This window comes from Hippoglossus hippoglossus, chromosome 6, assembly GCF_009819705.1.
Source record: "Hippoglossus hippoglossus isolate fHipHip1 chromosome 6, fHipHip1.pri, whole genome shotgun sequence".
Lineage (NCBI taxonomy): Eukaryota > Metazoa > Chordata > Actinopteri > Pleuronectiformes > Pleuronectidae > Hippoglossus > Hippoglossus hippoglossus.
In genome coordinates, this window is record NC_047156.1 from 15383477 (window position 1) to 15399606 (window position 16130).

General features: G+C 41.2%; 1 protein-coding gene across 3 annotated transcripts in view; it reads right to left on the reverse strand.

The window, feature by feature from the left end:
- The window catches only part of syt7a (synaptotagmin VIIa), a 75436-nt gene extending 62607 nt beyond the window's left edge, over nt 1-12829 (reverse strand). For 2 of the 3 annotated variants that reach the window (XM_034589340.1, XM_034589339.1), the window contains exon 1: nt 12557-12828. In XM_034589340.1, the coding sequence (XP_034445231.1) occupies nt 12557-12590 (34 nt within the window). In that variant the 5' untranslated portion in view covers nt 12591-12828. Of the gene's footprint in view, nt 1-12556 lie in introns of all 3 variants that reach the window. The other variant, XM_034589338.1, reaches the window with a different exon arrangement.
- Between the last annotated feature and the right edge of the window lie 3301 nt (nt 12830-16130).

Genomic DNA, 16130 nt, shown 5'->3' on the forward strand with positions numbered 1-16130 from the left:
GGGAGATGAGACAGAGGGAGGAAGGAGGAACGAGGGAGAAACGCTCAGGCAGCCAAGCCAAGGAGAGATGGCACTCATACAGCCCAATCTGTCAGTCTGACTACCTTGCCAGATACAGGGTGGCTCACACAAAAATCACACATTTATTTGCTAAATACCAAGAGACAGCGAGGCTACACACACACATCAGCGCTCCAGCACACACACACGCAAGTTGTGGAACACGGTGTACTGCAAACGGCGTGATACTCCTCCTGTACAAACACACCCTTTATGAGAAAATCAGAAAATACCTGCAATTTTCTTCCTGTCTTCCTTTAACTAAACCCTTACGATAAATAGCTCTTTGGTGACCTTGCACTGACCACATGTAACTATGAAGTAATTTACCTTACATTTGGAATTGACTGTATTTATAAGGCACTTTTCTTGTCTTATCAACCACTCAAAGAATTTTACACAAGCCGCATTCACACATTCACACACACACACACACACATTCATACAACTGGGCTTTTTCTGTCGCACACCATTCACACACTGCTGGCACACTGCAATTAGGGCAATTTGGGTTTCAGTATCTTGCCCAAGGACACTTTGACATGGAGACTAGAGGAGCCAGGGATCGAACCACCGAATGTCTGGTTAGTGGACGACCCCTGTTTCCAACCCCTGTCCCGTTTGTTGGTTGGTTGGTTTGTTTGTAAATGTGATTACGCAAAAAATACATAACAGATTTCCCCAAAACTTGGTGAAAGGGTAAGGGAAGAACTCATTAAATTTTGGTGCAAATACAGGCTTTTTTTAAAAACTTGTTTAACATTGTGTAATAGGGTGTTTTCACAATGTTTCCTGGGATAATTCATCGACATTTAGGGGATTGGTATCTATGAGGTGCAGCTTGATTACATTTTTGGGGACTGTTGGGCCTTAGCAAAGGTCAATGCAGTTTGTGTCAATGCAGTTTGAACCAGCACAATCTGACTGCCAGAGTTTTCTCTCAGTTAAAGTTAGGGATCGAGACCCTTGTGGATAATTGGTTAAGATGTTATGAGTTACATGTACTTATACGAGGAGTGTCCCTGCTTTGATTCTAGCTGCAGACTTAACTTTCATGTCCTAGCCCCGTCTCTATTCTTTCTGCTGTGAAATAAAAGTAAAGATTTCCAGGGTCATTTAAACACCAAGCCATTCTGTAGGTCAGCTCCACAGGGTCTGTTTAAGATGAGTATAATTACTGCCTATAGCTGGCAAAAGGCTTTGAACCCATTACTACAAAAGCTTTTACTCTGTATCTGAGTAAAATCATTGTGTGGAAAGAGTAATTACGCTACGAAATGGTAATGATGTCTGTCAACAGGATCATTTGCCCAGAATTTGCTGGGAGTCTTCGGCTGAATGCGATGGTGTGACCACTGGAGGTTTAATGTGAGGATTAGCGGCGGTGATTGCGTTTTAGAATCACAGAGTGGGGAAAAGAGACGTTTTTCTAAAACTTAAAACAAAACTGCATCAATGGAGCATTAATAAATTAGGACAGAGACGTTATCTAAAACAATAACTGTGAGCAACCTCAGGGGGAGGCCACCTACAGGATGAACTCTTAACCTCCTGCAAACAAAGCGCCAATTTGCTCCGCAGATTGTGTTGCGGCGCCCGAGCCACCTCAGATCTTTTATAACGGCACACTGGTGCTCCGCAACAATACGACAACTGCTCACACTCGCAATCTCTCCCGGGTGTGAGATGCAAACAGGGCTAATATGTTTGAAGAGACGGCAGTGATCACATTTCCATGTGACTCCCCGTGTTCTGCTGGAAGAAAAAAAACCTGAATAATGAATTTTCTCAGCAAACCGCAATCCCGCTTTCAAAACACTTCATCCTATAAGATGACAAGCGCCGGGATATGCATTACGTAATTCTCTCCCTTTCGCCGCCACTAATCAAAACTAGAGCAAGTTCTCTGGCTGGGATTAACAGTGTCTTCCTCAGTGCATCTTTCAGGGAAAAACTATATATGCACCTGCAGAAGCTGCAGCTTTTTATTCTTAAACCACATCCTCTTAACAGAAGGCATCGTGGCACCTAGTGACAGGCGGGAGCCGCAACGACACGGCAGAGGTCATCAAGTGGTGAGGCACAGAGAGAATAAGAGAAAGAGACCATGAAGAGAACATGGTTCAACACAACAAGACGGGGAGGGTTATGCAACAGCATCCATGGAAACGTTACACACACATCACGATGCAGTGGAACCATGTAAATAACAGATTTACCAGCTCTGCCTCCGAGTTTAAGTCAAACATGTTCAAAGTTACAAATGTATGAAGTCGCTCCTGTCACAAACACAGAGTTGAAGAGAGTATTAGGCATTAGGAGAGTGTTATGAAGCCATATCTCACACTCCTGTTATCTCTGGCTTCTTCTGTTTCCTTCGTCTGCTTCCTTTCTTTATCCCTCCCCCATAAAACCCCATTCCAGACTAAACCAATCCGCTGTCACTAACCCTTCATTCTTCACTATATGTAGGCCTCCCATCCTCTGTTTCCCTTTACAAACACACACACAGAGGCAGGGCCTCCTCTCCTCTGAGTGACCTTGACTAGCTAGCACTCCAGGGCTTGTTCTTTGCTTCTGCCTCTCTCCCTCTGTCTCTCCCTGCTCTCTCCATCTTTTCACGCTCGCCTCCACTCTATCGCCTGTTTCTCTACCTCTTGCCTTCTATCACTCTTCCCCCGGCCAGCTGATGTTAACCGGCACAGCCTTTTTTTTCTTCTTCTTTTTTTCCTCTCCTTCCCAGCACAGAGGCGAAAGGGACAGAAGATGGCAGAGGAAGCAGAACTGAAAGACCTCCCCCCTCCTCTCCGATCCAGTAGGCTGAGAGAGTCAGGCATAAAAATAACTCCAGCTCTACAGAGGTGCATCAACAAGTCTGCTGAATGGATATTATTTCCCATTATATATTTCAAATAAAACAGGACTTCCATCATTTATTCAATATGTGGTCAAGCTGCTAACACTTCACTTTAAGTATCCCTATATAAAATCCATTTACAGCATATAAACATTTAATAAAGTGCATAAAACATACAATAATGCAGTTGTAAGCAGATATAAGTGTCTATTTATATATCTGTCAAACTAACTCCCACAGCACCTACATGTGGAGACCACGGTATGAACCGGTAATGAGTTATTTAATAATAAAATAAAAAATATGTCATTTGAGAAACATATACTGTACATTAATGATCCATTCAACCATTATCTATACCGCTTATTACCAGTGCCCCCTGGCCCCGGGCAGACTCTCCAATTGACACCGATCTGCATGTGTTTGGACAGTGGGAGGAAGCTATAGACGGAGAACATGCAAACTCCACACAGAAGTGCCCCCGCCAAACCGGGATTCAAACCAAGAACCTTCTGGTTATAAACGTATACATTTTTTATGTATTGATAATGAATAAAATTGTGTGTTTTAAAGTAAACTGCTATCAATAAGGGTAATAAAACAGTAAAAAAAAAAGTTTTTAGTAATAAATCTGGTTTATATTATGTAAGTCAGTTTTGTTCACACGAAGCTGCAGGTGAATCAATAATAATTAAGCTAATTACTTTTTTTATCTCTTCACGAATGCGATTTTATTTTCGTTGTATTTCAAAGCGTGATTAGACGTTCAGCTCTAATCAGCTGACACGGCTTCCTCTTCCACCCGGGGGAAGGAAGACGAGCTCTCTCAGAGGATCGGAGAAACAGCAGGTCCAAATCCGACTTTCATTGCAGGTGCTCCTACAAAGGCGTCTAATTGCCTCCATCGCAGCATTGTAGCCTGTTCCTGCGACTCCAGTGATCCTGGAGATTTTTCCCAACAGCTCAGTCGACAACATCCATCTGTATAATAAATTGGAGCTGTTAACCGTCTGACTATCCATTCATAGCTAAATAAACTTAAGCTGAAGAGACGCAGTGATCTATTGCACACTCTACAATTACACGATTCCTGTGCCAATTTATACACCTTACATATCTAACGGTCTCTGCTGCGATTGTGTTCCTTCAATCTGATGCTCACAGACTGAATCGAATGCGTTTAATTCAGACTTTGGAATATGACATTTTCACCTATACTACATCTGATATCAATTCCACACGCTGTAGGACAACAGACCGGCTTGCAGCAGCTTTAATTACATTAGTGGAGAAAATAGAGGGCATCATGAATTGATATCTCCAGTAATCTTTGATCACTGAAATATAGGCTTGTTGTACGCGGCCGCTCAGCTCACAGCGGTTCCTTTTCTCCCAGCATCCATCTCTTTTTCAATTCACCTTGCTCTAAAAGGCATGGACATTACAAGACTGCCACGGCAACCCCCCCCAAAAAAATAATTTCCCATCCCACATTAGCAAAACAGCCATGAAGTTGAGGGACATCATCAATTTCTACAGGGCAATAATAACAAAGAGGTTAGGAACTCACAGTCTTCGGCTGACACTTACACGTCACACCGCGTTAAAGACCAAATTCCCTCCATTTTTCATTTCATTTCCTGAGCAGTTAAAATGCTTTGATGCGTAACCAAGAATTGTCAGGGACCACCGAGCTTGTGCACCAAGAAGTGTCAAGACCCCAGGCCTAATGAAGGCCTTTTCATTTGGGGGTATGGTGACTTCACGGAGCAGGGAATATGCTCCACTATGCAGGGATGTGTGATTAGCATATAAACCACTAAAAGAACGTGGAATAGCCCAAGTAACTGTATCAGTAGGCATCCTGTCACTTGTCTGCATTGGCTCCACAGTTTGTGTGGGGAAATATGGGTATGTAAGGGTGGGCTTCAGGACTCCTATCTCCAAAACTGTGTCTACCTGGAGTGTGGTGTGCTCCGAAACCCAAACCTAGATGAGCAAGATCCCTCCCCTCCCTTTACCTAGCTAAATAAGTGGGATGTTGTTACTCCAGGGCAGCTTCCACTCCACCGAAGTATCACAGCAACTTTGAGTAAACAAAATTAAACTAGAATGACACTGTAGAGCACATGCATACACCAAGGCCCAACAGTCCACTGAAATTCAATCAGGCTGCACCAAATTACATACCCACATAGACATCCGTTCCCTTATTCCATTAAAGGCACTTCTCACAAGATTAAAGAACGTTTTAAAATATCCTGGATCGGCCACACCAAAATTTGATGGGTTCTTCCTGGGACTCATGCTGCATCCTTCCTACACATTTTGTGGTCGTCTGATAGGTTGGCTTGGTTAAATCTTGCTTTTGAACAAATAAACGGACAGGGGTGAGAACATAACCTCCTTAGCAGAAATATTCATACAAGTTCATGGGTTATGACTTTGGTAATTATTAAAATATCCAAAAAACAATAAAATTCAAAGTCTTTCTCACCACAAACAATCAAGAACAAAATAGTGTTCTTCCAAGCTGATACCACACAGGTGAAAGTTTCTCAATCTGTTATTTGTGAGCCAAACTTATCACACTAAATATTTCAACAAAGTTACTCAGTATCTCAGGGTTAGTATCAGGTTAACCTGCTTAAGTTTACAATAACTTCAGGTTACACCTCAACCTGCCCGACCTTCACTGGATCACGGACGTTAACAGCAAATATGAAACTCTACCCAAATGTCTAAAAGTAGTTTCCAACTGAATCCATGGTTTTTACAGACCAGAAAAGACACAACTTTTAATCCACAGGAGACCAGAACATAATCACCACTACATGAACAATCTTTAAGTAAATCACACCTTTACAAAGGCTTGGACCACAACTCTGGAAAAATACATATATGTGCATAAAGACATATGTTGAGCTGCTGTCAAGGCCTCAAAAGATCCAGCTTGACTTCATCTCACAAATGCAGCCATGCTAGCAGCTCTGTGAATTTCACACAGCATGCTCAAGTCTGAATGCTAACATGCTGATGTTAATGTTTACTTATCTTAATTTAGGATGTTAGCATGCTAACAGTTGCTAATTAGCACTGGGCAGCTGATACTGATTGGAATATAATTGGTTTTGTGGATGTGTGGTCATAAAACAAATTAACAAGCAATTTAAATTATGACCTGACAGTGATGCTTGATCAGAAATTAAGGGATCACCAAAATTATTGAAATAAATCCTCTTGGGATAATGAATATCTGTACAAAATGTTCATGGCAACACCTCCAATAGCTGAGATTGAGTCTGAATCAAAGCAGTGGGCAGATACTGCCAAATCTTTAAAGACTACTGTAAAGGAAAATATCAGTAAATTTATGTTTCAAAGTTTTTAATATTCATGGTGTCCATTTCTTAATGAATTAGATTATAGCTTCTGGCGGTTGCGTAATCCTTTTAGGCCAAAAACAAAAAGCTCTACCTGAGGAGCTTTCTTAGTTCAGGCTCCACATGCCAAACTTGAGTCATTTAGAATTGTAGCCCTGGCCAGAGGTTTGGACTCTGGCCCAAACACAAGGCCAGCATCAACCTAAATCAATAGCGAGCCTGACAGTGTTACTAAATATTATATTTGACTGTTAGTGTACTGTGGGCTGCCAGACAGAGAACAGGACCACACATCAAATAGATTTAGAGAAACTTGTCCCTGAGATTCGTCCCAAACTGTCACGAGATTTAGCACCACACAAAGAAGAGGGATGACAACATGTCGACATACAGGAAGTTAATACTTTATGCTGCAGAGCAAACAAGTGAACATTTACACTGATTTCTTCATTACAGCTGGGTATTGTTGAGTTTTATCCTTCATGAGACTGAATTGGACAATTTAATAGACACAAGACAAGAGGGAAACGGCTCTGAGGTGATATGGCTTCACCCAGAGAGGCCATGAAGCTGTTTTACTGATCCACCTCTTATATACAGATGCAGGTTGATTACATGCATAATACATGAAGTCCGTCCACCACAGGTTCCCTCTCTGAACGCGTCTATCCCGCACCTTTAACCTGATACCCTTGGTGCAATCGATCAATATAGGCATCAGTTCCTGTCCAACAAATCTATACAGTCACTTCATCAAAGCAATCATCAATAGTTGATGATTGCTTATATAGAACGTTCTTCATTCACGGGTCACCTGCTGTTTGTCAAGCTAAAAACTGCACTACGTCTCAGTCCCTGAATCCGGCTGAAAAAACCTGCTGAAGTGCAAGTAGAAGTCAATCTCCCCGGACTGCGCGGCAGAGACATTTCACAAGTCGAGACGGTCTTCATCTTGTGCAAGAGGTGATGATGCCGCCTGCCTAACAGATTTCTCTCTCTTGCTAGTAACGGTTTAAAAAGGAGAAACAGACACTATCGTGTCTAAAGCCACATAAAAAACCCAGTCACCTCATATTGTGACCTCATAATTCTAGTAATTAATTACTATAATAATGTTGTCATTAATTAACATAACGTTGGCACTGATATACGAAAATCATGTTTGTATTCTAGAACAAAAAATGTAGACACAATAAATTAGTAAATAAATGACCAGAGAATTACTCAGAAAGTATTTTGAAAAATTAATAATAATTTCAGTCATTTAAAAAATACAAGGATTTGATGTTGTTCAATATAAACGTATACTGAATATCTCTGGGACAGAAAGAATGTCACCTTGTGGCTCTGGGAATATTAAGGAGCTTTTTACTACTTTCTAACATTTTATTAAATAAAATCAATAGACCAAGAATATGGTTGGCAGATTAACCTATAATGAAAGTAATCATTAACTCCATACTATGAAGATGTACGCTATAACCTATACCTTAAGATTTTTAACTTTCTAAATAGTCATTTACTGTTATTTCAAGAACTTCCTATGTCACCATGCTCTTCTTTTCAGTTTGTCTGTGTTTAAATAGTAATTAGTTAAACATCTAGTGTTTACATACATGTGTTTACATCTAAATACCCTGAATCAATGTTTATTCTATTTAAGTGTTTAGTCTCAAACTGTAAAGTCTGTTGCCAAAACCAACAATACAGTGATCAATGCCGAACTTGAATTTGTTTCTGTTATTTTACCCTTTATCACAGTGTTATTGATTACCAGAGTTACAGATAACCCATTCTTTGACTGACATTCCGACTAAGAATTAAAAATTAAATTTAAATAAATGTGTCTGTATGTGCGCTGGATGGACAAGACATCCCCCAGCTTCCTGTTAATGGCCTGCAATCAATCTCTGTAGGTGCTTGATTCTGCTGCATTTTGAACGCCAGTAAATAGTCGACAGAGTTGTTGAATGTATTCCAGTGCATATAAATAAAGAACCATTTAGCCGTCAGACTGAAGAGACAATAACAGGGTGCCATATCATACCCAGCATGCACCCCTCTGTACTTGCACTTTGTACCAGACGACTTATTTTCTTAAGCTCAGAATAGGTCTTATTTCAGATTTTTACTTGACAGTGTATGGCTGCAGTTTGTGTGACTGTCAGGCTCACGTATGATCAACCTGTTTGTCCTCATCCCCTTTAATCCTCTGAGGCCATAATCGATATGACCCAGGTAGATCTTTCTCCCTCTCCCTGCCACTCCACCTTGAGACGCGGCGTGAATTTAAAAGGCACAGCAGGGGGAAACACCCCTCGAAAAAAAGGAACACCCATTCACATAAATCGATTAAAGGCGTGTCTATCGAGCACTGAGTTCCTTACTTAAAAGAGTAGAGCCAACACATTGGTAGTCAGCCAAGTTACGACACTAAAACATTACTTGCAGACTATTAAAATACCTGAAATAGGCCTTTCCTCTCAACCTGGGCTGAATAATCACAGAGTCTGACAACTTTTACAGGTACATTCACTTTACAACATCTTCGCACATGATTCTTCTTCCTTGCCCTCCACCAAGCCTTTTTAACATTTAACCAGTGGCGGCAATAATAATTGTAAAACTGCTTTTTGGCCAGTTAGAAATCCAAGCCAACAAATCCATAATCTAATTTAAGATGTATACAATTAATTTTTCACTTGACTCAGAGTTAATTCTTGATATAAATAATTCATTTCACACAAGTGGAGAGGTCCCTTGAAGATATCTTTTAACTTAATTAAAACTCAAATACCTCTTTACCACTGACTTCAAACTCACTTACAGATATCTGTAATTCAATATTGATGTGTTATAATTCTAAGGCAACGTTTGCATGATGACATTTTGACTAGTTGCAATCCTAATTAATGATAGTGTATCTACAACTTCATTCACTGTCAATTCATAGTCAATGTGTAGCTTATTGACTTCAACACTTACATTTCCATTTGTGTAAATGTCAATTGTTGATATCAAGAATTAAATGGAATTCTAGATTTGAGTTGATTGATGTGTCAGCCTGGAATTATAACTACAGTAGCAATGTCATTTCAAATATAGAATTCAGATAGCTAGAGCAGCATTTCAGAAATCAGAAATTTTTAATTACATAGCTCTTTTAAATATCTTCAATAACAAAAGTAATGTGCTACTATGCTATAACAAACAATAATATGCAAATTGGAGCACATATCCAATATTTACATATTTCCAGTAAAAAAAATGAAGCTGTAAAGGGAACTGTCGAATATCAAAATGTAATCTTTGACATGTTGTGACATGTTGAAAAACGACTTGAGTCATGACGTCCCAAACACTATACCGTAGGATGTGATCTAAAAATATCCTTTTGTGTTCCTCTCTGACCTTCATCAAGAAAAGAAAGGTAGCCCCGCTGATGCCATGCTTAGCCACAATTGTGCTTGGAGCTAAGTAAACAGTAATGACATCATGCTCCAACGACAATATTATGTCATGCTGGTGTTAAGCACGTAATGTTTGTCAGTTTTACCAGCTCAGTTTTGTGTGTTAGCATGGTAGCATTTGCCGCTTGACTGTAATCATGGCTGACAGTGTCATTAGTTTTGCAGGTTTTTGATCACAAACTTATTAAGAGCATTGGGGTAAACATTTTGACTTAACAATAAACTAAAGCAACAAACAAAATGTTGTAGCAACCAAGCCCATAGAGCCCTGCTGCTACCATGACTACAAATGCAATGTAGTAAACTCCCCTTCCTTTGGACCATAATTCTTGATAGAAAAACTTCAATATTATGAAAGAAATCATAATATTTCACTGTGTTTGATCACCAAAAGAAATTGCTTATTGCATCTTTCCTGACTGAACCTTTATTATTTTCTAGTTCATATTTTCATCGTGTAGATAAAACAAACAACACATAAATGTATGCGCGATTACATGACAACCAATCTCGGTGCCCATCTGCAATTGTCTGATGACAAATTAGCCACAGGGGGCAACAGGCAATATTTTGACGGACACTTTTTCAACAGGAGTGTCTCAACGCAAAACACTAACAGCGATACTTTTTGTAGGTATTATAGAACCAGACAATATTTTGGTTAATCTTTACTGACATATGAATGCAGATACATTTTTTTAAGTGAATAGCTAGATTTTGGTCAATATGTTTCACCTCTTTTGTTCTCCACATAGACCTGCCTGGTCAAATATGATTGGTCAAACTAGAAACAGAAACCAGAAAGTTTCTAGCCTGAAAATGTTGTCCCTCACCTATAGATTCTGTATATTTACATCCAGAAACTGTTTATAGAGACAACAAGTTGATGGTGGCTGGTGGATTGTGATCGTGGACCATAGATCCTGACGCTGGATCGCGAATCAGAGATCGTGATGGTAGATGGTGGATCGTAATCATGGTGGCAGCTGCCCATGGCTCATAATGGTGGATTGTGGATCATGATGGTGGATCCTGATCGTGATGGTGGATTCTGATCATGGATGGTTGTTATGGATCGTGATCGTGGTGGCAGCTGATCGTGGACTGTGATTACAAGAAGTCTGCTTGATATACAATATGCCTACTCTCATATTATACCATTACTGGCAATGACTCCACCATTTCAATTGTCATTGCTGCTCCCTTCATTTCTATCAGACAAATTCTGATGTATAAATACTTTAAACATAAACACATCTTTATATTATGTTAAAAACTGTTTCTTCTAATCAACGTTGTAATTATTGTAAATTTGTTGATGTGTTCAGCTACACACAGCATCTATTAACACTTCTGTCCGTCCTGGGACAGGGATCTTTCACATTTGAGGTTTCTACCTTATTTTGGGGTAGTTTTTCCTGACTCTAGTCGAGGGTTAAGGGCAGAGGACTTCTCCCCTTTTTGAGCCCTAGGAAACAAATTATAATTTGTGAATATGGGCTATACAAAATAAAATTTGATTGACTAATTGATTGAAGTTATGTAGCCATAATCCATAACTCTGAGAGTTTGTAAGGCAACCAAACAAACTCATCCAGTTTATACTTACAAAAACTGTTTAAAGAAATGCGAAAGCAGGTTTGGATACTTGTAGATTAATATTCATATCTGTATATACTATTTTTCTATACTATATATATATATATATATACTTATTTAATTTATTTATTTTTATTCCGCACCTCACATCCATATGCTGCTCTTACTTGCATCATTGTTTCATAAGGCTCGGTCCCCTCCCCAGCTCCCTGATGCTGCTGCTCTCACACATCCTCCCTGTACAGTAACATGTTGTTGTCCGTGTGTGGTGAGATCACATTATCTCACATCACAGGGAGATGAACACAAAAAAAATAAAAGACGATGGCCCCTCCCCCCCCCCCCCCCCCCCCCCCCACACACACACACACCCCTGTCCTCCCTCCTCCTCCTCCCCTCGGGTCCTCGGTTTAGCAGCAGGTGTTTTTTTTCTCGTGTAACCTGAGGATTTTCTTAGAGACGGTGATGATCGTTTTTCAGAGTTATTTTACGCTCCACGGTCGGAGGAGGGAGGAGGTTCGCGGGTCGGGGTTGTGTTTGTGGGCGCCCGATGATGATGGTGATGATGAGGAGGGGGAGAAATCACGCCTCAAAAACACGTGGGAGAGATTACTCAAATATGCCTGCTTTGTATCCCCCCCCCCCTCCCTTCCTCCGGTATCACCCCTCTCTCGCCGATGCATGGCTCTCCCTCCCCGTCCAACTAATAAGCTGCAGCCCCCTTTTTTCGCGTGTGGCCGTAAAGCCCCACAAATAACCTGTGTAACACTTGGCTTTCCTTGTGGCTAAACGGCTTTGACCTTGCGCGTCTGTTGCCCTCGCGTGGGCACGGAAACGCGCGGGGACGTGAGCGCGAGCCAAATGCACAAAAAGATGAAATAAGTGGCTCCTCGTGTGTTTGCACTGTTAATCGGTTCAATGGACTAAATGCAGGATTTGGGGGTGAATGATAAGCATCCACCTAGGGAGGCAATTAACTGCACTATTATTACATAATGACAGTCCGCACTTTGTCAAGCAACAGCACCGGACCCTGCCAGAGGACAATCAAAGGAAAATCAAAGGATAGCCCAAACGTGCAGATGTGTGAGGATGCGTCCCCACCTTGTCATGTCACCTCATAGTAAAGAGGACCGCGGGGTCAGATGTGGAACACCTTGAAAGTGTCGGGGTGCTCCTCCTCTTACCTTTGCCGCTGTCCTCTTCCCTGTTCAGATACATGGCTGTGGGTTCTCTCGGAGCCAGGTGCGACGGCCGCTGTCTTCCTCACTCCTCCGGCGTGCAGACCGTGAACTCCGCTGATGTGGTTTGTAGTAGTCGCTGTTTTGTTGTTGTGTTGCTCCTCAGCAGCGTCTCCTCTCCTCCTAGCGGATAGGTAGGGCTCACCAGTTTGAGACTCTCACTATCTCCCTCCCTCTCCTCTCTTCTCTCTCTTCTCTCTCTCTCTTTCTCTGACTGCCTCCCTCTCTCTCTCTCCCTCCCTCCCCCTCTCTCTCTCTCTCTCTCTCTCTCTCTCTCTCTCTCTCTCTCTCTAATAAGCACCGGTTCACTGTGGCTCAGAGGACAAAATGGGGAAAAGTGACTTTTGCAGCTGTGTTAAGAATCCTTCCCGCCTGCACGATCTGCTGCAGCCACATGTCATTCATGATCCATGATAGTGCATTGGTTTTTCTCATTTTTTAAGTTACATGAGGTAACCGGAAACCTCTTCACAATGTGTAATTATCGAGTATCCAGTAAAACTCATGCAGTCATGTGTGGGTGGTATAATCAGTTAACTTTACATTACTTACAGTCGTGAGGACACCTTTATAGAGGCTAAAAGTATAAAACACCTTGATTTAAATAGTTGAAAACTTCTCAGTGGCAGGTGCACGCTTAATTCAGTTCAAATTTCTTGTTTGTTATTTCATATTTACATTTCAAACACCAATAAAAGATGTTTCTTGCATGTAGAAATCTGACTAACTAACACCCCCCCCCCCCCCCCCCCCCCCCCCCCCGCCCCCTGAACCTCGTTGTTTTTCAAACCCTGGCTACGGCCCTGCTTCCAGGATGTTAAAATACAAAATATGAAACCCAAACTTAAACTGTACAGCTTGTCCTGTAACGGTCAGGGGTGGTGGGGTGGAGAGAGGCAGGGTACATCCTGGACAGGTTGATCAGTTTCATCATTGCTTTTTAGTATTTATGTTACTTGCTCCATGAACCTTTAGCAGCCAAGTATACTGTGGTTGTTTAATCTATAACATGTATTATGATCATTTTTTTTATGGAAAATTGGTGTGAAATTACATTAGATATGATTTCCCCAAAATATGAATTCCATTTATTTAATATTAATTATAAAGCAAAAATGACAAAGTCTGGCCAGTTCCAGCCTCTCAAATGGGAGGATTTATATGTTTTCCCTGATTTATATACGTTGGCCGGGTCATAAAAAATAATAGAAGCATGATTTCCCTATATATTACATTAAACCAGAATTGCAAAGGGAAAAATAAAAAACGTTTGATCTCTTAAATCAAGATGACAAATGAGTCATTAAAGCCACAACATGCTGTGTGGTCTCAATGACACGTTTTAATGGATCAATTTGTAAAATCTTATAAACGTTCTGATTTAATGTCTTTAAACACTGACATAAGGAAGAAACCATCTGGTCCTGACACTTCAACTATAAATGCTCCACCTGCTGCATATCCACATCCCCATTCCTTATGCATACACTCATCTGATGGTCTCATGTTCAGGACACTGCCCTATGAAAGTGTGCAGATCACATTATTAGGAACAGGCCAGAGACTAAGAGCTCTCAGAGAGTAAATGAGTGCGTCCTCTGCCAGTTTGTGATGAAAGCTAATGTGACTGCTGGGCAGATCCTCTCTATGATGCAGAAGTGAGATGTAGATTATTTATTCAGTTTGTCTTGCATCACACATCGGCAGCCCCGCCAGCGGAGGAGGAACAGTCTGTCCATGACCTTGACTTAGTCCCAGTGGGAAAAAATCCTGTCAGAAGCCAATTTAAAACAATTTCTTCAATTATTTTTCCTTCTTGTTCTGAGAACAAATTTCCAATTCGTGACGGGACTCCCTGTCACTTGAAGCTGTTGGACTGAGACATGGAACATTATTAAATAAATGGGATAAAACTCTTGACAGTTATTAATAACACAGCACGAATCCTCTTTGCCATTTTGGTGGAAAAGGTTAAAAAAAAGACGAAATGTTATGTTTTTATTGAACTTCACAGCCGCTCAGCAGCTCTCACTCTGCCTGAGTTATATAAACATACACGTTCTCCTTACCAGCCTGCAAAACAGACTAATATTCCATTCAGTCACGTGACTCCCTCATATCACAGATTACAATTCAATAGGATGTGAGTAGAGCAGGACTGAAGATGCAAATGCTGCTGCGCATTTGCAATATTGCAACTAACAGTTTGCCTGCGTTTTGTCACTAGAGCTTGGAAGGTAATTTGCTCAAAGCGTCCCGCAGTGATTTCCATTTGATTATATTTTGTTTTGCACTGCGCTCCATGCCATTTGTTTACCATTGAGAATCTTTTGCCATTTGTTAGGAGAATTTTCTGCGGACTAATTTGACCACAGCCTATTCCCAGATTCTCCCCTCCCGTGCCCCCAGCATCATTGTGCCTGTCACTGATGCATCTGTCTCCTCTGGTATCTATAAATACCCCCCTTCTATCCCCCTCAAAAACCTGATTCCCATTGATTTAGTGACCTATATACACATCACCACCATCCCCTCCCTTCCTCCGGCTCTCTGCTCCTTCCATCGATGGTCCTACTGTCCCCCCCTCTTGATCCCCCCCCCTCTCACTCTCTCCATCAGTCGCTCCCTTTAAGCTCGACTCAGACTCCTCCACCCTCTCCCCTCCTTTTGCAAGAAAGCATTAATGGCTAATAATAATGGTTATAATAATAGAGGAGGCTTAAGTCATGACACATGAAAGGGGTTTTAAATGAGCATAAGAACAGTGGCTGGTGCTCATTCCCACATATATTTCAAAGTCTTGTCATTGTAGTAAATTGATGCTTTTGGCTTAATCTGTTGTGTGTGTAAACACTGGAGTAGACGGTCTGATGAAAGGAGTCTCTCAAAGAGGCACAAAATTCAATATGAAATCTGACTCCGGCTGAAATAAGACCTGCAGACATATAGAAAGACAGCAGTACCTACCTGTGTGTGTGTGTGTGTGTGTGTGTGTGTGTGTGTGTGTGTGTGTGTGTGTGTGTGTGTGTGTGTGTGTGTGTGTGTGTGTGTGTGTGTGCGTATGAGTGTGTGTGCAGGATTAAACGAAGGTGCTGTGGTGTAATTATGCTGCAGGTGGCTGCAAAATAGCACCCTGGAAACTAATGCTATAAACAGTCATGGTGAATACATAGCAAACACCAGGGAATTAATAATGTATAAACCGCTGTCACAGCATCAGTTCTGCTGAAACGTGCAGGAATCGTGTGAGATTTATAAATCCCATTAGGTCAAATCCTCGGGAAGACATATATATTTTTCATACTTTTATCATGCATGTTATTATAAACATCATTTATCAAGTGACGCATAGAAATTGCAAAGGTTAAAAGAAAGGTGCCTCAGCTGCAGGAGACAGGAGGCAGCTTGACTGAGAATACGAGAGCGAGCGAGCCGGAGAGTGAGATCACAGCCCATGATTTACTGCCACCTGAGCCTAACATACACCTGTCGTGCTCAGCACTGTTGACACTCATCATTC